This window comes from Leptinotarsa decemlineata, unplaced genomic scaffold, assembly GCF_025532065.1.
Source record: "Leptinotarsa decemlineata unplaced genomic scaffold, Ldec_3_MD MMD2_tig00026307_RagTag_RagTag, whole genome shotgun sequence".
Classification (NCBI taxonomy): Eukaryota; Metazoa; Arthropoda; class Insecta; order Coleoptera; family Chrysomelidae; genus Leptinotarsa; species Leptinotarsa decemlineata.
In genome coordinates this window covers 4,682,163-4,708,551 of record NW_027412681.1, presented here as the reverse complement: position 1 = coordinate 4,708,551, position 26,389 = coordinate 4,682,163, and the positions used below count along the sequence as shown (strand labels likewise).

Below are 26,389 nucleotides of genomic sequence, written 5' to 3'. Positions count from 1 at the left end.
TTTATCTGACTATTTATCCCATAGAAAGCAAAAAGTCAGAGTTCAAGAGAATATCTCACAGGAATTGGATATACATATAGGTGTGCCTCAGGGTGGCGTTTTAGGACCTCTGCTTTTTATCTTATACTCCAATGACATAAACTTGTTTACACTATTGGCATGCTACGATACAAGCTTAGATAAAGCTATTGATAAAATGAATGCCGCATTAAAGGATGTAAATGAGTACCTCATGGCAAATAAATCAAAACTGAATAAAATGAAAACTAAAGGAATGATTATTACAACAAAATATAAATGGAACAACCTTGATTTAAATAAAATAAATCTACATATCGATAATGAAAATATTGAAATTGTGTCATGTATCAAATATCTTGGATTCCAGTTAGGCAATCATCTTTTTGGCAATCATCTCGAATATATATGTAGAAAAATACCTAAAAAACTATATTTCTTTGCAAAACTTTCTGGTAATTTGTCCACTCAAACTGAAATTACTGTGTACAATGCGATTATCCAACCACATTTTGATTACTGTGCTTCTATTATTTTCTTGTTCAATCTAAATCAAACATCCCAATTTTAAAATCGCGATATGCAAATTGTTCTGAAAGTGAATAGATAATTGGAATTATGTTACAAGCTTTGCGGTGGCTACCAGTTTCTTTACGGTTGTATTACTTAACTATGACATTTATTTATAAAATTTTGAATAATTTATCACCTTCATTTTTTAAAATTTGTTAGTTTGAATTCAGAAGTGCACAAATATACCACAAGAAATCATACTAATTTGGATTTATGCAGAACAAATAGGAGAAGTGTCATGAATTCTTTATTTTTCTAAGGGATTGATGCATACAATAAATTACCAAATGAAATTAAATCTAGTCCATCATTAAGTATTTTTAAAAAACATTTATTGAAATACATCCAAAATGCTAGATAGAATAATACTTGGTAAGATAATATTAATAAATATAGTATTTGTATGTTGTTTTCTACTTTTCATCATTGTATTGGAGCTGCACCTATATTGTAATGTATTTTTAATAGAATATGTCTATTTTTCAAAATAAAAATTTTTATTTTCAATTTTGAACTATATCTACATTTTGAGTTTTTATATAATTATTTTCAATTTCTATGTTAGTAATATGTTTTATATAATATTGTGTTAGGATTACCTATTTCAATAAATATATTCTTCTTCTTCTTCTAAAAACTCCTTTTTTATAATTTTGAGTTTTGCGAAATAACCTGACGTTCTGGATATTTTTGAGTACTTTTTCAGTTTTCAGAACACCTGAATACATAGAAATCAGACAGCTTTTTTGTTGCAGACTTGTGTAATTTGACACCACAATCATAATTTTCGATGATGGATGCCAGATTTTTGATGAACTAGCATTCATGAACTAGACGATGAACTTCGATCGCCTTTCAATATCGACCAAGATCAATCCATCGGTATTTCCATTCCAAACACGACCGAGCGTTCACTCTTGTCTTCGTCGGCGAATCTCTCGCACAGAAATCACATACAGACCTCACGATTTGGACCCAAGTGCCTATTACAATACCAATAATACCGTTTTCTTCGACAAACAGAAAAAATAATCGATCGGCGATTAATATGCAACGCGACGCGTTCGTAGAAAGGAAACGATTTGATGCACGTTTGATGAACGTGTTTCGATTTTTTTTCGAATTCATTTGAACGCATATTCACCTCCATTATCTGCATTGTGCATGCTTCTCGGGTATTGTCATTCAAATCGCCTTTTAAAGAACCTCATCTGCGACTATCACTTTTGTAAGAGTTTAATACTTTCTCTCGTTTCTGGCCTGTTGAATTTGATTTGTCATGGTGAATATTCTTGGTATGGCCATTGAAACTTTTACAGAATGATTTTGGTGAGAGGTGCATCACCAGCACTTGTTTTTGAAAGGTTAGAGGTCTAGATTCGAGAGTAAAGAACTATGATGCGGCACTGTCATGCGAATTTGATGTTCGATTGGAACTTGGCTGTCTGAAAAAGTTAGAGTGTACCAGAATTCACATAACAAGCAATATCTTCATTGAAGCTAGAGAAATGAAACAATCCAGTTTATCCATAAACCCACCTAACCTTGTTTGTTCAAATGTCACCCCAAGTGAATTCTTTTGAATCTCTATGTCACTGTAAAACTTTTTCATCGTGTGAACCATAATCCAGTTGTTAACTTGATGTTGCAGGAGTTGCAGAAATGAAAAGAGTCAGTATTTTGAAACATCAAAATGCCTCCTGAGACTATTGTCAACATCATACTAACCATCTTTCAAAAAACTATCCCATACTTTAATTTTTGAAATGGTACTCAGGTGTTCCTCAGGGATTCATGTGGACACCAATATGTCTTGGCCCGATAATGTCGCTGGAATGGGGAATGTTCCTCAATTCGGATCATTACAGCAAATGCAAGTTTGAACAAAATAATGTTGAGTTTAATTCATGAGTTTTTCATATTGTTGAGTATTAATTTTTAAAGGGACTTTCATTGTCTACTATATAAAATGATTTGAAATCCCTGAAACAACTAAAAAAGAAGAATTGTAAATGAATAGCTGACAATAACAATTATATCAACCAAAATAAACCTGAAATGAAATAATAGTGAAATAAAATACAAGTAAAAATAGAACAATTGAATAAACTAAAATAAAGAAATGAAAAAAGAAAATAAAAATAAAAAGTGGAGAGATTCCAAGTCACGTTAGTTCACGACGTTTCGATTGTTAGTATCTACAATCGTCTTCGGGTGATGACTGGACTGATTCCTCCGAGAGATGACTATTTATAGGTCGTTCGAGTACTTTCACTTATCCCCGCTTTCCATTTTCCGCTTCACTGGTTCCGTGGGAGATGACCGTTTTGGCGGGAGTTGGCCATTTTTCGCTTGATGATGGGTTTCCATATGTTGCGTATTTCTACGCTGGCTTGGCTGAATACGTTGTTGGACAACATGTATGCGGCTTTCTTGAATTTTCTGCTAAACCAATGTTCCTCTCTGTGCAAGATTTCAGCTTGGGACCACTCGATGTTGTGTTGATGGGTCCAAACATGGTCTGCTATTCCTGATTTGCTGGTTTCCCCTCGCTGTGTGTGTTTCTTGTGCTCGGCAATGCGAACATTCAATGGCCTCTCAGTTTCACCAATATAGGATTTTCCGCACTCACAGGATATCCGGTAAATTCACATGTTGGCAACAGCGCCTATATCAAGTTTAAATAATGTATACGTACCTAGATATTCTACTTTAAAAAAGAAAAATTATCTTTATAAATCAACAATTAAGGCAAAATATAAATTATATTTCAATATTACCTCCACAAGTCACATAAACAACAGTTGTTTTGTTATTTATTTATATAGAGGAAGATAGGTTAGGTGCATAAAATGTCATATGTCACAGAATGTCTCGGAACTCGGAACATAAGTAAATAGAACAGCACGTCTCTGAAATATGTCATCTTTGTTTGTCTCACACAGGTAATAGATTCATTGTCCTTTATTAGCTATAAACGATGTTGTCAAATGGTGAAATAGACACGAATCCCTTGAAATGTTGAATGCATTATTCCATTCCTCTTTTTTAAGTATTTGAATAATTTTTTAAAGAAAATGATTGAAATGATAAATTTAAAAGGCGTTGTTTTAGAGCTCTTTCATGAAAACTACTTGATTTTCGTCAGGAGGAACATTCCCCATTGCAAAGGCTGCTTCTCAAAAACTTGGAAGACTGTTCCGGACCAGAAAACTGTACAAACCCTAGCACCTTTTGATGCTTCATAAAGCTCAGATCAGACTTTTTTTGGAATATTGTTCAAATATAAGGAGCTCCACCCCTGAGCATCACCCTGAAGCTGCTGGATTCCATTCAGAATAGAGCCATCCGCCTGACTGGAGACACGAGCATCACTTGCAACCTTGATAGTCTGGAATATCGAAGAGAAGTTGAAGATTTGTATAGATACTTTGTATAGATTTCGTAAATACTCTCACGGGAGATGTTCAAGTGACTCGGTACATTTAATTCCACCGTCGCGGTAAAGAAATACGCGACGGACTGTGGCTGATCATCGTTTTGAGGTTCAACTTAGTACATTTTAAACTGTTTCAGAGTTTTTCAATTGAAAAACTGCTCTTCTGTGGAATAAACTTAATGAGAATGTTTTTCCAAACGAATTCAATCTCCAGCGACACAAATCCAACGTAAAACGCTACTTTCTCAAAGGGACCGCTCTTAGAGCACCTAAAATGCTGTTGGAAGAGATATGAGTCCACAGAATAGATGGAAGTTGATCAAAGGACCCAGCAGTCCTCCATGTAATATCGGATGAAAACCAGGAGCTCCTCCAGCTCTTAAACAAACTTAGGTGACTAGGTAGTGCAGTCAGGAAGCAACGTATTGCATCTCTGAGAGAAGGATATTCCTTGAATCTGCCTTGCACCACATTCTTGAGCAGCAGAAGCAAGCAGAATCTGCATCAGGAGAGGAAATAATCTACCCCTTAGCAGATCCTTCAAATAACCTGAGTCGAAAAAGGAGACTGAAGTAGCTAACTATCCTCCCTATAAAAAAATCAAGAGAGAGGGGGAGAGTTTCTCAGTTCTCCAGCGTTCGAACTGAAGTGCCAGAGGAGATGGAAGTCAACCAAACGACCCCAACTATCGTCCCTGCAACATAGGATAAAGAGCAGGAGCTTTCCAGTTCTTCAACTCTTAAACAAACCTAGAAGACTTGGTGGTGCAGACAGAAAGCGACTCATCGCCACGACAAATTTGTCTTGCACCACATTCTGGAGCAACAGAAGTAAGCAAAATTTGCATCAGTATAGGAAATAATCAACCCCTGAGCAGATCCTCCAATTAACCTGCAGAGGAGACTGAACAAATCCAACTGTCTTTTCTATAGACTGATATACGAAAGGGTAGCCACACCTGCAGTTATGTACGGAGTGCAAGTGTGGAGGAGTAGGATACATGACAGCAGAGTCAGGAGACAGCTCAGCGCGGCCCAAAGGCCTTTTCTGATTGCTTCATGCAGGGTCGTACAGGACGGCACCGACGGCTGCGCTCAGCGTGATCTCTGGTATTGCACCACTTCACGTTGAAGTTAAGGCCAGATACCATGAATGAAGGATGCATGGGTAAAGAAAGATTGAGGACAGGGTGAAAGGGACGGATAAGGTACTCCCTTGGATGCAAGGAATGCTGCTGGAGGAAGTGGAGGACGAAGGTATGACTGAGGTGTACGTGGATGCCGGAGCGAATATGGAAAACGAAAAAGTGGGCATAGGTTGGGCGTATGGAAGGAATGAGCGTGAATGGGTGCGAGGAAACGAACGAATCAATGGACAGAGCAGCGTGAATGAGGCAGAACTGATAGCGATAGAGAAAGTGATAGGCATATGGAGTAAAAATGAGAGTATTAGAATGGTCATGATTCTGCCATGGCTGTGGAGAGAATGAATGAATAATGGGTGGCTGTGATACAGAGAATGATTGAGGCAAGGAAAAGAAGGGGGGCACGGACCCAAATAGTATGGCGCAGGGGCCATCAGAGCAGTAACTTGGGTAATCAGAAAGCACATGAAGAGGCAACTCGAAGTTTCAATCTCGAAAGTGTCACGTGGAATGTGAGAAAAATGGATAGCAAGAATAAGGAGAGAAAAAGGATAAAAGAGCGAATCATGGAAGAATGGCAGAGGGAGTGGAAAGACGGAACGACTGGACCTGAGGTACAATGCCCCTGTGGTTGGGGGGAGCCTGAAACGGCAGAGCATGTGCTTGAGAGGTGTATGGAGAGAGAGAAAGTCGGATGACGCGAATGGAAAGAGCGACTCGAGCGAGAAAACAGAGAAATGCAACTCAGGGGGGTGAATGGAAAGAACAGGGAATGGATTCACGTTGCGAATGAATGGGCAGAGAGTGTGCTGAGGGATGAAAGAGAACAATGAAAGGCAAACTGACGTATATAAACCCGAGAGGAAAGGTGGTGAACGGTACGCGCCCCGGTCCTGTTATGGACTTGGCGGGTGAACCCAAATGTTTGTTTAATTTTTGAACGCCAGATGATGTGAATGTATTGTATTATCGTTATGATTTTTCTTGATAGCTTTGTAGTCATTGAAGATTAGGTAGTTAAGTACTAGTGAAGAATACAAAAAGGATGTAATCATTTAATTTTTCTGTTAATTTTGCTGTATTTATATTGAGTGGGTAATAAATATAAATGAGTCTTCTACCTCGCTGGTTTCGTCCCTTCGTATGGCCGACTTTACGCGTCGACTGCGCGATGTGACGGTAAATAGAGGGAAGATGGCTAGTTGTGAGGCCTTCGGGCCAGGCCAGCGGAAGGCGATGGCATTATTCATGTCCTTTCTATAGCTAAGAATTGGGAGAGAGAGCTTCTCAGTTTTGCAGCTCTTGAGCTAAGTCGCCTGAGGAGATGGGGATCGATAAATGACCCGAACTGTCGTCCTGTAACATCGAATCAAAAGCAGGAACTTTTCAGTACCACAACTCTTGAACAAACCTAGAAGGTTCTCTATATTAAGGAAAATGAATATGCTCTGAAACCTTGGAGGGAATTCAGGGCCTGGTAGTAGAACGAGTAGTCTGTACCGGCCCCGCTACAAACGGAATCAAGTTTTCAGCGTTTGGAAGAGTCCTATTATTTTCAGTTGAGACCTAGAAGATCACTCATCAAATAGTTGAATCGGCTTCGTTGACAAGCTAGATTTATTTGGTCGAGTTTTAATAGATGTGAGCTGCAGTAAACCCTCGTGGATTGCTGTGGAGCGTCTGAGAGACCCACCTACTCTACATACTTTCTACTCTAGTCAAAGCCTGTCACATCAATTCAAACCAATGCCTCAGTACATTCAGAATTCTAAATTGAAATGTCAAAAATTCTCCATTCCAATCAACACAGCTGATGCAATCAAACGAGGGTTTTCTGCTAGCCTATACATTTCGAACAATCGCCACGGCCGTTGCACACGAATCCGCCCTCCCACCTGTCGCTCTCCTCGGAGCGAATCCTCTCTTCTTCTTCTCTTCTCGAAGAAATGCGCTGCTTTCAGTACTTCCTCTCCAACCTCATTTCTATATCAAAAGTACCGTTGCCGTCATTCTTCACCAGCATCGTAGACTGCCGCGGACCGATTGCGTCGTGATCTTCGCTAGTTTCGTCGTCGACTAATTTCTTCCGTGAACCGAGACTTCGGACGTATTATATATCGAGTGTTGCGGTTTTCAGTGATCCGGATTTTGTGTGCGTGATTAGTGTGTTTTATTGGATTTTCTCTGTATTTTTTTGGCTGCTGTAAGAGTTTTGTGTGGTTTCGTTTGACGAGATATTTTTAGTTGATGGAGGTTGGTGGTAGCGACAAAAACTATTCACCTATATCGTGGCTAATGATTTTCAGTATTAAATTTTTTTCTGGATAATATAGTGGATTTCAGTTTCTTGAACAAGCTTGTCTATAGGTCGATAGCACGTCGATAGGCTCAAGACTGATAATAGTAGAGAAGTTGATCAGCTGTTTTCTAATTACACATTCTTCAATGAACAGAAATCAATTATGAAATAAAAATATGAGTTATGGTCCAACCAGTTGAGTACAACTCAAAATTTATCGAAGCTCTAAATGGGATTGATTTCTAATACAATAAACTCTTTATTTATTGCATTAAGTTTGAGAATATCCATATAGGACTAACTGCAGTAACGTTAGTTACAAATAAAAGTGGTAAAAACATAGAAATTTTCATTTCTCTTTTCATTCTTCAAGAAAAATCTATCTTGCATTTTAAGGATACAATAAGAACTATTTATTTACTTATAACAGCAGGGCCAAGTTTCACAAACAAAAGTTCCTCAAGAATTGCAATATGAAATTATCAGAATACTTTGTGAATAATTTCAAATATCAAATCTAGTATAACAATATCTTTACTATATGAATTTGCTAGATATATTTTGTCGACAGACCCGTGATTTCCAGGTCTTTTATAGAGTTTGACCATTCAGTTTCTATAAATTGATGGATGTAGCCGTTACTTGGTGGTAGGAAATCATATTCAAGAAAAGATAATTGAAATTTTCTAGGACAATGAACTTGTCCTTATAGGACGAAACTGCAGTAACGTTAGTTACAAATTAAAGTAGCAAAAAACATTGAAAATTTCGATTCTCATTTCTTCATCATTCAATTTCTATTTGTTCATTGCTATTCTCATTACAAAAAAATGAGTTCTACAAATATATTTGTAATACCAACATACTTGAATGATCAGCAGAAAGGGTAATTTGTCGGTTGTAACACTACCTTATTATATTTTTACGTAGAGATTGAGATGTACAGGTCCTAGATTGGAACCCTGTGGTATACCAAAACTGGAGTGGAAACTGAGTTGTTATATTTGATAAACTGCACTTTACTAGAGGGCCAATTTTCACTCCATTTCAAATACTCAAAAACTCAGACTAAAATACTGAATACTCAGACACTTGATTTTATTGAATAGTGGCTGATGGTTGACTCGATGAAATGCCTAAATGGCTGTTATATTAGGTAAACCTAATTAGGTAAACCTAACCTAACCTCTTTTGTTGACCAGTGTCGGCTGCTGCTGACGCAATTTTCGGTACTACACGTCGATTTTCTTACAATAGAAAATACCGTCGTGTTATAATCCGGTCAATCTAGACATTGAAAGGTACATACATTTACAACAAGCTGCAAACGCGTGTAATTGTTCAAAACATAGTTGAAAATAAGATTTTAAAATTCCGAATGATTGCGATGCCTGGAAAAAATTCATTCGAGGTCAAAAATCTCGAAAAAAATTGGTTTTTCACGATTTTCAGGAAAACAGTAAGTTTTATCATAAAATAACCTCTCAGATAAAAATTGTAGATCATAAAATTCTCTGCAAAAAAAGTATCAATACTTTTTTTTTTAAAGTCACCATTTCTGAGATACGACGAGTCAAAAAGTTGTTAAAGTTGTAATAGTCATAACCTTCAAATACTTCTTCTTGTCGTTCTTCTTTTTGGTCTTCTTCTTGATTTTCTTCTTCTTCTTGATGTTCATCCTGGGTGTAGGTAAACTGCGTCAAGAGTGATGTATCGCATGTTTCCTCGTTGGTATCAAATGAATCCTCCACTATTGGTGATTCAGCATTAGAACATGACTGGCCTTGACAATGTGTACATGCCAGAGAACACAACAGTCCAACTTTTTTACAATCACATTTAGCGCTGCATCCCTTTTTACAGTTGCAAAAAATTGTGTTCAGCAGTTTTTCCGGCGCAGGTGGGAGTAAATTCTGAATAGGTTCTAATGCATTGTCGACCAACTTCCAACCCCAGTCTTTTGGGTCTAGCTGATAACCAAGCCACACTTGAACTTGGTAATATACCCGGAAAAGATGTTGATGAGCAGCAATTGAGGTTGGAGGAAGACAAGCTAATTGCACCTGTTTTTTATTTGTAGTGTTTTTTACGAAACATGCATATCGATACTTATCTTAGCAGGTGGTTTTTTTCGGAGCTTTGTACATAGAAAGAAGAAACTGAATCCCGTTGGGTTCTTGTTGAGTCGAATTACTGTTTTTGAAAACTTCAGCACATTGAACTAAATCCTGTTTTTCAAACATTTTAAAGACTATTGCTTTAAAAATGCTCCTGTAAAATGCAGACGTCGTATCACAGCCAGTTATTGCGTGTAAAAATAGCACATGATTTTGACTCTTCGCAAAAGTAGATAAACTTTTTGACGAATATATTTCGGTTTGACTTTGAGCTCTTCCTGGCTTTAGAAAGAAACTAGTTTCTTCAGGTGGAGTTCGAACAGTAAGAAGTACGAGTAAGTCTACATCTTCACCAAAAACAATAGTTGTATTTGTTAAATTAAATTGCTCTATAGCTGTTTTAATAATCAGTACGTCGGCATCGTTATTAGCCTGTTTAACCAATATATTTTCGCCAATAAACTTATCCTTCAACATTGAAATGAACCATATGAAATTAACAAACTTTTACCACTTTTTGACCCGTCGTATCTCAGAAACGGTGGCTCTAAGAAAAAAAGTGTTCATACATTTTTTGTAGAGAATTTTATGATCTACAGTTTTTATTTGAGGTTATTTTATGATAAAACTTACCGTTTTCCTGAAAATCACGAAAAACCAATTTTTTTCGAGACTTTTCGAATTAATTTTTTTCCAGGCATCGAAATCATTGGGAATTTTAAAATCTCAATTTTAACTATGTTTTGACCGAACTAATGATTTGGCCCGGTTGCAAAAAGTTACAGTGAAACTCACCAGTTGCTGACCATCATACAGTAACCATGGTCTTTTTTGGTAGGTTTTCGCCTTTGGGATCAACAATAATATATACGCTGAAAATAGTCAAAACAATTGAAATTTGGAAAAAATTACCAGCATTTCTATAGATCAGTATATTACAGCACGACACAGAATAAATTTATTTAGAAATGGAGCTACAAAAACACATGACATTTAAACGTACAAAAATTTCGAAACAACCTAACTAGTGTCTACTCCACCTATAAGGATATATTTAGAATTTCATCCAATATGAATTTGATTAATATACTTTTACCAGTGTTTACTAAGGCGTTGTCACGTATCTGCATTCTATAAACATTTGAATTGTTCCAACAGTCGCAATAACTACTTGATTGACAATTTCAATACCACTTTTTATATATCTCGTTGAATAACCACATTTAGCACAATTCAGATAACATTATGGTGAGCTAACAAACTGTTCGTAGAATGCCCTTCGTTTGAAAAACCAACGCAAAATAATGAATAAATTCTGCACTTTCGGAAACTCTGAGAAGCTGTCTCAGAAGATGCTGCTTTTACCGGATATAACAATTCCCCAGGTAAGATATTTCGACATAAATGATATTTTTGTTCTAACATACTGAACTCTTCACTTTACTCAAGTGATGGAAATTTGTTTTTTTTTAAAGGGATATATATTTAGGAAAGATTAATTTTAAGAAAAAAAGGTTTTGGCTTTTCTACACTAACAATAGTGGAAATCTTTCAACGAAAGGAACGAAGCAATCAAAATCAAACAGTTAACTCTATACCAGTAACTTTCAGACACAAGTTGGACGAAACAGTTACTTCCATGTAAACATTGAATTACACGAAATGTAAACGAAAAACACTTCTCTATTCAGTTTGCATTCCAAACATTCTTTATGGAATTGAATCAGATGTCATTCACAGGATTGCTACAGAGAAGCAATCTCACTCACTCACTCAAATGAAACGCTGTCATCCAAAACCTTTTTTTCCCATTAAAAATGTGTTTTACTATTCAATTTTTCCCTATATTTGTTGGAGCACCACTTAACTATTCCCAAACTTTGCCGAGATTCAACTCTTCAAAATTGTTATGGCGGTCATGTTGTTTTCCGCCATTCTGAATGTTTCTCTACGAAACTCTTTCATTTGATCTTCATATCATGGGGGTGCACGAAAACATAGTCCGTCATCTTTAGGAGTCCACCATATTTGACTTGAAGTGACGCCATTTTATTTTCCGTATTCTTTTCATCGAATCTTCTGTCTTGACAGTTCTCTATATTGGATGTAGAATGGTATTGACATCCAAACTAAACGGGTGTGGTAAATTTCAGCTCAATCAATTGCAAAATTTGACCCGAACTAACAGACCTACATGCATGGAATTCAAATAAAAGTATCTGAAAAAGAAGTTTTTTCATTACTTACAGTTGAAATTCAGGACACTGGTGTGTCTGAGAATTCCTAATGAAAGCCCTACAGGCGATTCGCCAAGAGTGACAATATCCCACACTTTCACTTTTTACTTATGGTTATGTTTGCTCTTATAATACTCCTAGGACGGGTCTGCATGGTATGATTTTTATATTCCTAGACTTTCACACGGTTATTTGTCTTTTCAATAATTCGAAAAAATAAATATTGAAATGTCGTTTAACATTGTTTTCACTTTCATTTCTCAGTTTGATCAATTGAACGTGTTTGTATATTCTCAATGGTCATTGATATCCTATTCAGTTGAACATCTGTTTATAATTATACATCAAGGAGTTATATCAAGTCAAATAATAATCTAAAGCAAACCAACACGAACATTATTGAATTATTGATTTTTATAAAGTTAAAGAAACTATGGATTTTTCAAAGAACCATCAGAATAAGAAACAAAAACGGAGTCAAAAATGTACAAGAAAAACAAAATAGCTGTCTGGATGTTTTGAACTGATTTTTATGTATAAAGGTGTTTTGAAAACTAACAAACACCAAAAAAAAAAAAATACAGAACGTAGGTTATTTTTCCAAAACGCAAAATTGTTTTATAAAAAGGGATTTTTTGGGCTAACTTGAAGTCATGAATGAATTTATCACTGTTTTTGAAAGAAGGAATGAAGAAGGTCCCATTGAAGGTTTGATGGACACACATTTTCATAGATGGTTCGAAAAGAAGCCTTAAAGCAGTTCTGCTTCACAATGGCAGTTTCTATGCCTGCATTCCTGTCGGTTATTCCGTACACCTCAAGGAAATCTACAAGAACCTGGAATTGATTATCTGCAAATTGTAATATTAAGATCACAGTTAACGGCGATTCAAAAATCCTGGGCTTGTTGCTCCGACAACGATCTGGGTTTACCAAATTCCCATGACTTTTATGTCTGTGGGATAATAGAGACCGAGCAAGTCACTGAACCAAAAAATGTTGGCCTCCGAGGGGGCTTAACGTTGGCGAAATGAACGTCCTGCATGAAAATTTGGTGCTTCCTCATAAAGTTCTTCTATCACCACTTCTCATAAAGCTGGGATTGAACTTTTCGTGCAAAAACAACATCGTAATAACTTTTCAGCCACCGTATTCACCAGATTTGTCCCCCTGCGACTTTTTCTTGTTCCCAAGATTGAACAGACCCATGAAAGGACGGCGTTTTGCGACGATTGGGAATAATAATAATAATAATAATAATAATAATAAATACCATTTTCCTTTTGATGATATATTATAACCGTTTCGAAGGTAGTTCGATTTCATCAAATAATTATTGCAGTCAAGTATAAGGCAGTTATGTGCTGGGTTCATCATATGAAGCGTTTTTTTCAACTGTAAATTGTTTCGGTAAATTAAATCATTGATTCCTTTTTGATCATATCTGTATGGTTTAGTTATTATAATGTAATTTGTATTTGTGAGGTATGCAAATTTTTCTATACAGTGGTTAACTACGTCATCCATCCATACAATAACTATGTCATTTGTGGTAAAATGACTGGTGTTACTCACCACTGTCTCCACGAGTATGGTAGAATTACAATTCGGTTTCAAGATGGACTGTATATGATAATTTTCTTTATTATGCAACATCAAACATTTGAGCATATCTCTTCCTTGGTAACCACCTACGAAGAGAATTTTATTTTTATTGGAGTTCTGAAACCGTTTATCTATTGTATTACTGCAATTGTTACTACTAAGATCTTCTTTTATTCTCTCTTTTACTACTGTTTGATTGTTTCTTCCTTTGGGGATGGTATTAGTAGTTTGGGTAGAGACAGAATGAGCAGATTTCCTTATTTCATCAGTTTGAGAATACCTAGTTGCTGTTGCTTTATTAGTAGCAAACTCAAGCTTTCTTCTCAGTTCAATAATTTCATTTTGTGAAGATTTAATTAATTCTTCTTGTTTTTTGATAATAGAATTCCATTCTTCTTCTCTTTGTGTAACTTCTTTCAGGAACAGTTCATTCTTTTTAACTAGTTTTTCTATATATATGTATATTACCATTTTTATGTCTTTATCCTTTCCTGACTTGTGTTAACATTTTTAATGTCATCACACCAATAAAGAATTATTATTATTATTATTATATATACAACAGGAGCGATCACAAAGGGGAGATAGTACCCCACCTTGGGGGCAGCCTCTGTTGACCTTGAATCTAATGGAGTAGATACCCCATTCTTGGAAAAACTTTTCATTTTTTGCACAGTTCGTGAATCATAGTGTACGTTAATTCATCTGAAGAATTCATGAAGGTGACTTGAATTCACTCTTTTTTTTCACAAATACAATACGGTAAACACCTGCATATTATTAACCTCATGACGTAATGTCGGAGATATGACTAACAGTACACAAAAAAGTTTCCTGTAAACAAACCTAATCCGAGAAATTCCCATCATTAATGTTATGTTGTCGGAACACCTATACGAAATTGAATGCTAATAACAAACATGATCGACCTGTTACTAATTGCTCTTGATCATAGTTAATTATAGTGGTTTCCGCACTGATGAAAAATATATACGAGAAATGCAAAAATTAGGATATAACGGTCATGATACTGTTAGTGATTAAGATTCGCTTCCTTCCGAATATATCAGGTTCTTCTTTGTTTCAGGTAAGCAACAGGGAATCAACCGGTGGGAGAATGAATGTATTCGGATTGTAAGTATATCTGTGATAGATAACCCAACTATGCTAACAAAAAATCAAAATATAATAATAGCAAAAGTTAATCTATGGGGTTCGGAAAATAAAATCATTTCAAATTAAGTTTGAGAATAGTTTTCACTCTCAAACATTGTGAATACTTCCAAAACTTGGTTAGTGGAACGCGCGTTTATGAGAGTGTTGCAGTTCTGGCTGAGAAAAGTGCTTGTTTTGCATTCACTCTGTGCCAGAGGTTCAACTTCTATCTTCTTGTCACTGGGAATAACATGGAAACATAAGAACATTCGGCTCCCTTGTAGTTGGCCTTAATAAAATTTCAAGGTATGATAATTATTTTGTGAGATTTCAAATGTGAATCGAACCAAAACTTGGTCAGATTAAAGCAATTGGAAATTCAAAACAGTCCCTATTTCAATTTGGGCTGTTTGGAATGAATATGTCTTTCAGTGTTTTTCATTCAGAAAAAAGTGTTATACAAAAAATATTATTTTGAGAGATATTGCGAATGTACGCAGAAAATGAGCACTGAAAAAGACGTCCTAGATGTATCCCAAGGGGGTTTTTATTAATGAAATTTCTTTTTCGAAACGTGAGTTCCACCACCTTGAAAGAAAAAGATGAATCTTTATATCTGTAACTTGAAATTTGAATGTGAAATAAAGTATCTGAATCGGTTACATGAGCATAATATGAATCCACATGAACCCAGAAAAAAATACTCTCGGGCTCGAGATGACCAAAACTTCAGTCATTCTTGATGACACATAAAGCGGATAACCCCATAAGACCGGTAGTTTCGTATATAAATATTCCGGTAAGAGAACTAGGAATACGTCTTAACAAAAATATTACCAATTTCGACCCACCTCACAGCATTAAAAAAAATTCACTGACTTTAGTAAAAAACATAAGGAACCAAACCACGCCACATAATTCAATTGTAGTTTCATTCGATGTAAGGAGTATGTTCTCCAATATACCGTACAACGAGTATAAGCCCCTCGTTTTAGACATATTAGATCAAGCCAAAGTAGACCATAACTTTCTTTGAAGTTTCAACAGCTTTCGATGTGTGAGTCAGAGCAACCTACAGTTCAACAACAAATTTTATAAACAGGATTCAGGTTTACCAATGGACTCACCCCTTAGTCCACATTTAGCAGACATACTTATGAACATCTTGGAGACCACTATAGTAAATTCCGACCTGGGTAAAAATCATATTCATTTTTGGTACAGATATGTAGACGATATTCTCGCCTGTTTCAGAGGTATTACACGACAGCTGAATCAATTTATGACATTCATAAATAATCTCAATAGCAACATTCAGTCCACACTCGAAATAGAGATAGAGAAACAGATTAATTTTTGAGATCTGACCATCACACACAATCAGAATGAATTTGAGTTCAATGTTTTCTGAAAACCTAGCTATACAGACATCACCGTACCAAGCGATTCTTTCCATCCAGACAGTCATAAATTAGCAGCCTACAATTCAATGTTGCACAGAGTATTCTCACTGCCTTCGCCTGTGAACAATCTAGCTAGGGTCATAATAGCTAGGTCATAATAGCTAGATCATAATAGCTAGTTCATAATAGCTATGTCATAATAGCTAGTTCATAATAGCTAGGTCATAATAATGGTTTCCACGCAGATACTATCCAGAAGTTAGTCAGGAAACAAATCCGAAATTTCACTTACAGATTAATATACGCCCAGGTCAAACAATCAGGAATCAAGAAATGGGTAACTCTACAATATTTTGGAAAAAGAACAGAGATAATTGCGGGTTTCTTCAGAAAAAACAATGTGGAAGTGGCATTCAGACCACATGCCAGGTTATCTTATTTCCTTTTCAATGCCAAAGATAAGGTGGACAAGTTGGAGAAATCTGGAGTTTATAAGCTTAAGTGTCTAGAGTGTAATAGTGTTTATGTGGGAGAATATGGCCGAAATTTCCAAAAACGGTATGCTTAACATGAAAGGTACTTCAGAAAATGATACGACGTTCTCAAAACATTCCTTGGCATGCAACCACAAGTTACCGAATATAAACGATACGGAAATTTTGCACTATGCAAGGAAGAGTTACAAACTCAATTATTTTATTTTATTATATTACATTATTTTATTTTTTTAGAATCCTTGGAAATTCACAAGCATAAACATTGCGGGTGCAACCTTTAAATGATCAAATCGATTTAGTTTACTCACTGGTTTTTGAATTGGCACATCTGCATTGTAAACTGTAAATTCAGTTACTCAATCAAGCCAAGTACCTCTATTAGTACCTGCAGGGGTGGTATATTATAAGGGCTAATGTTATGAACAATTCTTAGTTTATTGTATAAGTTTGAAAATGTCCGTATAGGACGAAATTGCAGTAACGTTAGTTACAAATGAAAGCGGTAAAAACATAGAAAGTTTCATTTCTCTTTTCTCCATTAATTCATAGACAACTCAGAATTTTCGAAAAGAATATGACATACCTCCAGCAAGAGACCTATGAGACGTAAAGAATGTATGAGGTTGCAGTGTTTTTAGGAGATTTGGATAAGTTGCGCGGCTCCCAAGTAGTAGAAGAATGAAAAGAGTCAAGCTAGTTCAGTTTGCCAGTTTTCTCAGTTTATTGCGACATACCCAGAGGATTTTTGATATCACTTTTTGATTCGTCAGTGCCTCAAGTGCAACTGTAGGAGTATATGTACCTAGAGAGTAGGGAGGGTGAGTGTAGCAGCACTTAGGCCACATGTGATCCATTGTACATCCTCCCAAGGAGTTATCCTCCCAAGAAGTTATCCTCCTAGGTCATCGTCCATCCTGCCCTTTCCAGGAAAGTAGACAGGTCACTGGGTGATATCTCCTTGATATCGGCAGATGTAGGCCAAGACTCGCCGAACACACGCTCTCTTATTGACGATGAATCCGGACACTCGCATAGGACATGTCTGACAATTGCATCTTCCTGTTCACACAACCTGCATAGAGATGTGTCCACTACCCCCATATCATGTAGGTGTTTCCTTAATGTACAGTGGCCAGTTAGAAATCCTGCGTAGATTTTTCCTGGTCATCGCCAGATATTTCTTCGGCGCCAGCTTTCTAGGGTCGCACGGGGTGATCCTGGCAAAATTGCATCCTCTGATTCCATCCTATCTCTTTAGGGATTAAGCATGGGTGTGACGTTTGGCTAGTTCCTCAATTGTCATCAGGCTGTAGGTGTCACTGGGTCCTAAAATTCTTACGCCAGCCGCTTCCTGTAGAATTATTGACCCTCTGATTTCGTTGAAGTCTCAGAATAGTATTCTTTGCGAATCGCAAGACTGTATACACTCAGGTCTGAAAAACTGATGTGTATTCACATTGGAATGTTTCTCATATGAATTTTACTTATCTTCAGATGCCTGTACGAAGAATAATAGTATTCCACTAAATCAAAACGGAGGAGTATACGCAAACTCAATCAATTACTCCGGTAACACCAGCATGAAACATGAATTCGAATAAATAATTCATTTCGAACCTCTCATCCATCAAATCAAAACCAACAGTAAAAACCCATATCGACCATTGCTGAGCCCCGTTTCTCAGGTAACTCATGAGAAGAACGTTCCAGAAAAATAACTTCGAGTACTCTTGTGAATCGGCGATTTATCAATTAAAACAGCAGGAAATACTCGCGTTGCCGATTAATAATTCATGTTCGGAGTTAATTGGAAAACAAGAGGTGGATGATGAATGCGATGTGCACGCACCAGAAAAATCAATAGCCTTATGCGGCCTAGTGTTATTACTTCTTCGAATGTGTGTAACTGTTTATCGTGTGCGTGCATCTTTGATGCTCCAGGTCAGTATTCGTGTGGAAGTTCTCACACGAAAAATATTTTTTGCATAACGGATTATGGTGATGTTAGTGGGAAATCATCCCACCTGTTTCAGTTTTGATATACCCTAGATAGACGCAAAAATTATAGCAGTATTCGCATTGCAACACCATTTTTGTGAGTGAGTAAGTTACATAAGTACAAGTATATCAGATTGAAGTATTTTAAATCAGGGTTAATATCGAAAGAATCACCGAGAGAGTAGCACATACTCGTATGTTGGTGTAACAATATCTCTGAAACATTTTTGAATGTTACATGTTACAAAAATAATATAGACTAGTCTCTTTGCTATCAGTACTATCAAAAATCATGAAGAAAGCCATAAACCACCATATCCTGGAATATTTGGAAGGCCTTAACATCTTGAGCGATCATCAGTATAATGCTAATAATCGTCTTCATTGTTTCCCAGCTGTAGTTACATACAATTATTTAAATAAATTACAGAGCTGACACAACAAAAGGCGAAGTTCAACTCAGTTAGCACAAGTGCTACTGACTTGTTCTTCCACTCAACCTCAAAAAGATTCTACCTAAGCTAGGACAAAAAGAAAGTGATACATAAAAAAATTGGGATTGTTCAAATATCTATTAAGATGCTGGAGAAGACGTTCATTACTGAGACTTATTCTGTATTGTACTTCCGGAAGTGGAGAAAACCGAGAGAGATGATTTCTCAGCTGTTCTTCAATTGATACTTCAAAGTGGGTAAGACACTAATTACACGCACATCCTTATATTCAGTTAGATTGGTTTTTTTGGGCAATAATCTCACCACTGTTCTCCCCCACATCGCTGGAAATACACTATGGGTTAAACAAAAATGAACTATGTGGGTGACATATTGCACAATATGGGATTTCGGGAGCAAAGATCAAGAGATGACGCGCTTGATATTTCTAAGGCCTTTGACCATATGTGCATGAGGGTTTGCTGGGCAAACTTTGATGCTATGGCTTGTTGGATCATTTCTGTGTATGACTCTTTAGCATCTTGAACGAACGTTTTCTGCAAGTGGCTGTCGATGGATATCTTTCGAATAGCATCAAGGCTGGTGTTCCCCAGGGATCCATATTGTCTCCAACCCTGTTTTAAAGCATACCCTAAAGCTACTGGATTCCATCCAGAAAAGAGCCAACCGACTGATTGGAGGTGCGAACATCACTTGCAACCTTGATAGTCTGGAATATCGAAGATAACTTGGAGATTTGTCTCTCTTCTATAGATACTTTCACGGTAAGTGTTGAAGTGACTTGGTACATTTGATTTCACCAAGAGCGGTACATATCAGAAATACAAGATGGACTGTGGCTGCTCATCGTTTTGAGGTTCAACTCAGTACACCTTGAACTTCTCTGTTTAGGAACTCTTCTATTTGGAGAATTGCGTTTATGTGGAAAAACTTCCTGAGAATGTTTTTTCAAATGGATTCAATATCGGTAATTAGTTAAATCCCATGTGAATCGCTACTTTCGCTAGACACCGCTGTTGGAGCGCTTTAGGGATTTTCCTGTAGTGTTTTTGTTTCGTCTCAGCAAAAAAAAGAATATTTTCATTTGATCGTCCCTCTACACAGGGGTCCATTTCGAAGTCTGTCATAAATATATTTTCTAATAGCACTCGCCGTTCTGATTTTCGTGATCTTTGTGAATCTGGTATCATATATACTTGATCTATTTCTACCAACTCGGATATATGTGGTGTAAGTTCATCAGTTTGGAATTGTGAATTGACTATAGGAATATTATATTGTGTGGAGGACAAAGGAGATGTCACATTTGCACTCGTTGATAGAGCTTTATTAATAATACTTGGCCTAAACGCCAATGGCATTGGCGTTTATTTCAATAGTCAAACTGGATTCTTTTGGGAACGGAAAGTTCTGGCTTTTTATTTCATCCAGTTTCATATTAAAAAACAATATTGGAATCTTCCAAAGAAAGGAAGGAAGCAATTGATATTAAGATAAACCCTGTACAAAGATGTCTAGTTTATTCGAAACAGTCACTCTCATATGAACTTTAAATTCTGTTTTTCCGTTAATCAGCTGTCAACCCCATACGAACGACGAGTTGAGAAACTTGTGCGAGCTAAGGACCTACGAGGTCTTACCTTTTAACGTGTGATTCCTAATTACGTGATGAAAATACTTTCCAAATAACTAATTTCATATGGGCACTGGAATATACAAAAAAACCTTTTTTCTATTCAGTTTGTATTCGAAACGTCCGCTATTGAATTGAATCAGATATCAGTCACAGGATTACTACACAATTTTGCAAATGGAAGAAGTAAAATTTCACTTACATGTTACACTCGTATCCTCACTGTTGGACATCTGATGTTTCGGAATGAGTCACTTGCCTTATTGTCTCTTCAGCACGAATATGGTTACCGTTCTGAGATGAATCATCCAATTCATTAATGAAATTACAACTTTCTGTCATGGATGAGTTGAATCAACTGATGTCATCGATGACAATATAGTCATACGAACCGCTAACTAAAAGACTAATGTACCGGGTCTGGTAAATTTACTCGTTAATACCATATAGTACCTCCCACATAAAAAAATGATTATACCTCGTATTATATCACGCCGCCTGTGCCATACAAAGAAACTGCCGACGTTCGGTAACTATTTGATTTTGATGCCGAGTTGATTTCGCATATACTATACATAATGACATTAAATCGCTTATTTGATTGAATCCCAGCCATAGGAATCTTGTTTGAATTGAAAGGTGGTATATTTTTGGGAGAGATTTATTTTTGGGAAAGAAAGGTTTTGGCTTTCTACTTCTCCATCTGTATACGGAAAAAAAATTAGGAATTTTCCATAAATGAAGAAGTAGACACTCAAAACCTTTCCCTAAAATAACAACTAACGATTTTGTCTGTTTTCCTCAACTTTTTGTTTCATTCTACACTCGTACAGCAAAGTATCATAATTTAATTAACATTTTTCATTGCAATCGGTACAACCACTTTTTTCCGAAATGTCACTAGAATATAACCCTAAAATTGAGATATGCTACCAGAAAGCGAATCCATTATTGAATCTAGTTTTTCATATGTGAAATGTTGATTATTGAATTTAAAAGAGCCAAAGAAGGTGAAATGAAATATGGAGGTGATTTGGTGAAAAAATACCTGTGTTATTCTATTTTTTTATTGTTTTAAAAGAAGGCTGTTTAAAATTTAATACCTCCTGGTATAAAGTCAACTTTGAAGTAGAATATTACATCTTTCCACATCACACCACACTAAACACATTTTTCTAAATGAATATAATCAAAAGTGATCTAAATCCAACGTAAATCGTCACTTTTGCACAGTCACCACTCTGCGTGTCTCTTGAGGCTTTTTTACAGTGTCTGTGCATATTTATGAACACCGAGAACTCCTTACCTCTATTTTCTTCAGACACATGATACTGGTTTCTTTTACACCAATCACGAATAGAATTGTTTGCATTATTGTCTCTATAAGAATAGCAAAATCGATACTCCTGACCGTTCTGGATTGAATGATTCCGTACAGTCCATCTCGTCTTGTATTTGTAAATCTTTTGCTGGAAAAATCCTCACTTGTTTACTTTGTAGTGAATGTTCAAGAGGTAGCAAACACTCATGTGAATTTCTGGAACTTCACCTAGCTTTTCTTACACTTGCACCAGTCCGTGCAAAGCTTATTGTTAAATCATCTGAAAATTGAATTTTTAACTGGTGATAAATAATTGGCTGTATTGCCAAACATGCGCCAAACTAATTGACTGTTATAAGGAAGCAAGTATAGCTGAGGCACCAGTCAATCTAATAATAACACTGATGATCTTCAAACAAGACTCAACCTCTTACGAAGGTTCTAAATGAATTAAAACTTCAATCTAGCAGATCACTATTATAATATTCATGCAGTCATTGTTCACTGTGGTTCTGGCGTTGAATTTGGTCATTATTACGCCTTGGTCATTATTACGCCTTGGTCATTATTACGCCTTGGTCATTATTACGCCTTGATCATTATTACGCCTTGGTCATTATTACGCCTTGGTCATTATTACGCCTTGGTCATTATTACGCCTTGGTCAAAGATGAAACGGACTGGCTTAGGTTTGACGATAGTCGTGTCACGAAGTGTTCTGACGATATATTGAAGCTATTGGAGCCTCTGGAGACACCCTACATTTTGTTTTATGAGGAAGAGGACATTGGCAGATCAAGATCTTCAGATGATGTGGTGCTGCAGGTTTTTCCGGGATTTCTTGCAGCTGAAAAAGCAAATGCGCCACTGGAATCAATGAAGTCGCCCCGGAGCGCCAATTAATTTTTATTGTTGTTTTTATGATTATCGTTGTTGTACAATAATTTCAGATAATAATATATTTATGCCCAAATAAATATAAATAGAAACTTTGAGATTCCAAAGCAGCATGGAATCCAGTTACGACTTCGCTTACACATCTACCATATATGTTCCGAACATTCAGAACGATATTTATTCTGCTCCAATGTTCAAATAGCCGCTAAGAACATGATATTTTTGTCGTTAATGTTCGAAATGAATCAACGATAATGTCATTGCAGTGAAGTTGTAATACCAGTACCGGTTTATTTCATTGATATCCATTCGGATTAATCAGTTAGTTGTTACGCAATTTATATGAACGCAAGTTCAATGAAAACTGCTAATACTACTGAATACAGTACCTCCACAAAAATCATTCAGGTAATCTCAGAAATACCTTCAGCTGTGATACTTTGATGAGAAAACTTTCAAGTTTGGAATTTCCGAAACATCTTGAATCATATAGGATGTGGTCAGTTTCAAAACCTCAAAAAGTAAAGCTTTGAGTGCCTCAGGGATCGGTTTCTATACCGTTACTGTTCTTGTTACAAATGCATTATTTGCCACAGTTTGAATTGTGAGAAAATCCAGTTATGTTCGCGGACATTTCGATAAACTATTACTATAAAATACTGATATCTGTGAGATTTTACAAAAAAAAAACTATCAAGTTTGGAATTTCCGAAACAAATTATGAATTGTATTGAACTCTATCTGAAGTAGAGAACGATTATGGTCTCATGCAATAGGCCAGTTTCGAAACCTCAAAATTGAACCATGGAGTGCCTCAAGGGTCGGTTTTTGGACCGTTATTACTTTCGTGAAGTGCAAAAGTATTGTTAACGAATTCACACGAATGCACACGAACCTATCCGAAAGTTCATCGTGTATTTTCCAGGTATATTGTTTCAGTATTCTTTATATTTTTTGTTGATTCACTCCCAGCTATGTTTCCGTACCAATGATCTTGATACACTCATAACTGATTCAGTGCCTTATATGATTCCTGAATATCCTTCAGTATATTGAAATTCTTGAATGGTTTTTGCTCATTTGTCACTAACAAAAACACATTGGTTTTCGAAAATTTATAATATTTACTTTCATACAATTTCAAAATTGAGTACAATTATCAATCTTAAAATTGATCAAACATATTTGTTATCGAAACTTTCTGATATTTACTTTCATGCAATGGGGAATGTTCCTCATTTTTGGTTATTACAGCAAACGTAAGTTTGAACAAAATGAAGTTGAGTTTAATTCATGAGTGTTTCAAATTCACTTCGAAAAGTATTCAAATTGATGTTTCAAATGTTGGGTTTTGATTTTTAAAGGGATTTGTTTCTAATTCACATATTGGCAACAGCGCCTATATCAAGTTGAAATAATTTATACGTACCTACATATTCTACTTTAAAAATGGAAAATTATCTTTATAAATCAACAAATAAGGCAAAATATAAATTATAGTTCAATACCACCTCCACAAGCCACATAAACAACAGTTGTTTTGTTATTTATTTATATAGCGGAAGATAGGTTAGGTGCACAAAATGTCATATGTCACAGAATGTCTCGGAACCCGGAACATGAGTAAACAGAACAGCACGCCTCTGAAATATGTCATCTTTGTTTGTCTCATACAGGTAACAGATTCATTGTCCTTTATTAGCTATAACCGATGTTGCCAAATGGTGAAATAGAAACGAATCCCTTTAAATGTTGAATGCATTATTTCATTTTCTCTTTTTTAAGTATTCGAATAATTTTTTAAAGAAAAAGGTTGAAATGATGAGTTTAAAATGCGTTTTTTTAGAGCTCTTTCATGAAAACTACTTGATTTTCGTCAGGAGAAATATTCTCCATTTTAAAATTGAGTACAATTAAATATCAATTGTCATTCAAATTTTCCTTCCTTTTTTCAGAAGTATTTCATTAAAATATTGAAAAAGCAATAAAAAAAAAATGTCTCCAAACACTAATCTTCTCACAACACACCTTATTTTTATATTCATTCGATTTGTTGGCGAACAGTAAAAGCCACATTCATGAATTCGAAGTTTCTGGTGTGGCAATAACCTATAGCCTCGGGAAATTAGTATTTGCATTTATTTAATAATCTCTGAGGCAAGCCCGTATTTGGAAACCGGTTGTTCCGATTCTTCTTTACTCAAACGGAATTAACATTCCTGTGACACAAAAAAATGTCCTCGTATCGGAAGAATTAGATGCACAATCTTGGGATTTTCATTAACAAAAATGTTGCTACTTATGAACGATATCACTAGATAATGACTATATTAACATCAGTGTTTGTGATGATGTTATTACCATCATTGAACTGTAATCAACCATGTGAATTATGACGATGATTTGAACAGTATGTGTGTATTAACTTGTATTGCACTTTTCATAAAAATACTTTCAAAACAAAATTCAGGATATTCACTTTTTATACAGGGCGTTACAAGGTAAACTTGACCCTCACTGTAACTCAGAAACGGACGAAAATTTCAAAGGACATGTCAATTTTTATTTCTAGGGGACTAAATCTGATATGGAAATCATTCCCGAAACTTCACCACATCATTTGAAAAATCTTTGATCCTTCTATTACCTCTGTAATTTTTTTCGAAGTTGGTTCATTCGCTATTGAGAAATTGGATGTTGAACGTTTCATTAAAAAAAAAAACAGAAAATTCGATGTCGTTCATTTTAATGACGAAATCAAAAACAAATAATATCAGTGGAAACAAATCAACGAATGAATTGTTCAAAATGACCTCCACCTAGTTCCATACAATAATACAGTCTACTCTCGAAAGCGTTCCGTGCATTTTTCAATGCAATCGGAATTCCCGAACAATTTTCTGTCGCAAGTCTTCTAGGTTCGTGAGCTCAGTAGGTGTCCCCACAGAAAGAAATCCATCAGTGTGAGATCAGGTGATCTAGTTGGCTTTTCCACTGGACCCCTTCTACCGATCCACCGCATTAGAAAATGTTTGTCCAAAAACTGTCTCACCTGAACATCAAAATGGGGTGCAGCATTCTGCTGAAATGTTATTTCATTTTTTACTAAATTTTCACATTTTCTAAAATTTGTGTAATCATAGGATCTACACTGTATTATAATAGATTCAAGTATGTGTCTCCATTGAGACTACTTACGATGAAGAATGGCCCAGACATTCAAATTTGTGGAGTTTGTGAATGTGTCTCCATCACTAAATGAGGATTCACATCGTTCCAGTACCGACAATTATGTCTATTCGCTTCACCATTTAACATGAAAGAACTTTATTCTAAAAACATGTATTATATAATACGTTTGGGTTATTGCTCAATTTCTCGCTGAACACCTCACAAAACTGAAGTTGACGATCAGTATCATCTTCGTTCAGTTCCTTAACTAGCCTTATTTTGAAAGAATGGAATTTGTAGGCTTCCAAAATCCAAAAAACATAAGTAGCTCATACAACAGACGCTCTAGCTACTTGTATGATAGACTGTCGATTATCCATTTGTACATGCCCTAAAACTGCAACTTCAACTCCGTCATTTCTGACAG

At 36.0% G+C, this 26,389-nt stretch overlaps 1 protein-coding gene across 10 annotated transcripts in view; it reads left to right on the top strand.

Annotated features, from left to right (window-relative positions):
• The window catches only part of Rhp (GTP-Rho-binding protein rhophilin), a 144,993-nt gene that overhangs the window by 78,279 nt on the left and 40,325 nt on the right, over positions 1–26,389 (top strand). Inside the window, exons 1-2 of one of the 10 annotated variants that reach the window (XM_074180823.1) lie at positions 7,166–7,427; positions 10,862–10,975. The exons of 2 other annotated variants lie outside the window; for them this stretch is intronic. In XM_074180823.1, coding sequence (XP_074036924.1) covers positions 7,422–7,427; positions 10,862–10,975 — 120 coding nt within the window. In that variant the 5' untranslated portion in view covers positions 7,166–7,421. Of the gene's footprint in view, positions 1–7,165; positions 7,428–10,748; positions 10,976–18,404; positions 18,429–26,389 lie in introns of those variants that run through there. 7 more of the 10 variants (XM_074180830.1, XM_074180829.1, XM_074180828.1 and 4 more) reach the window with 7 other exon arrangements.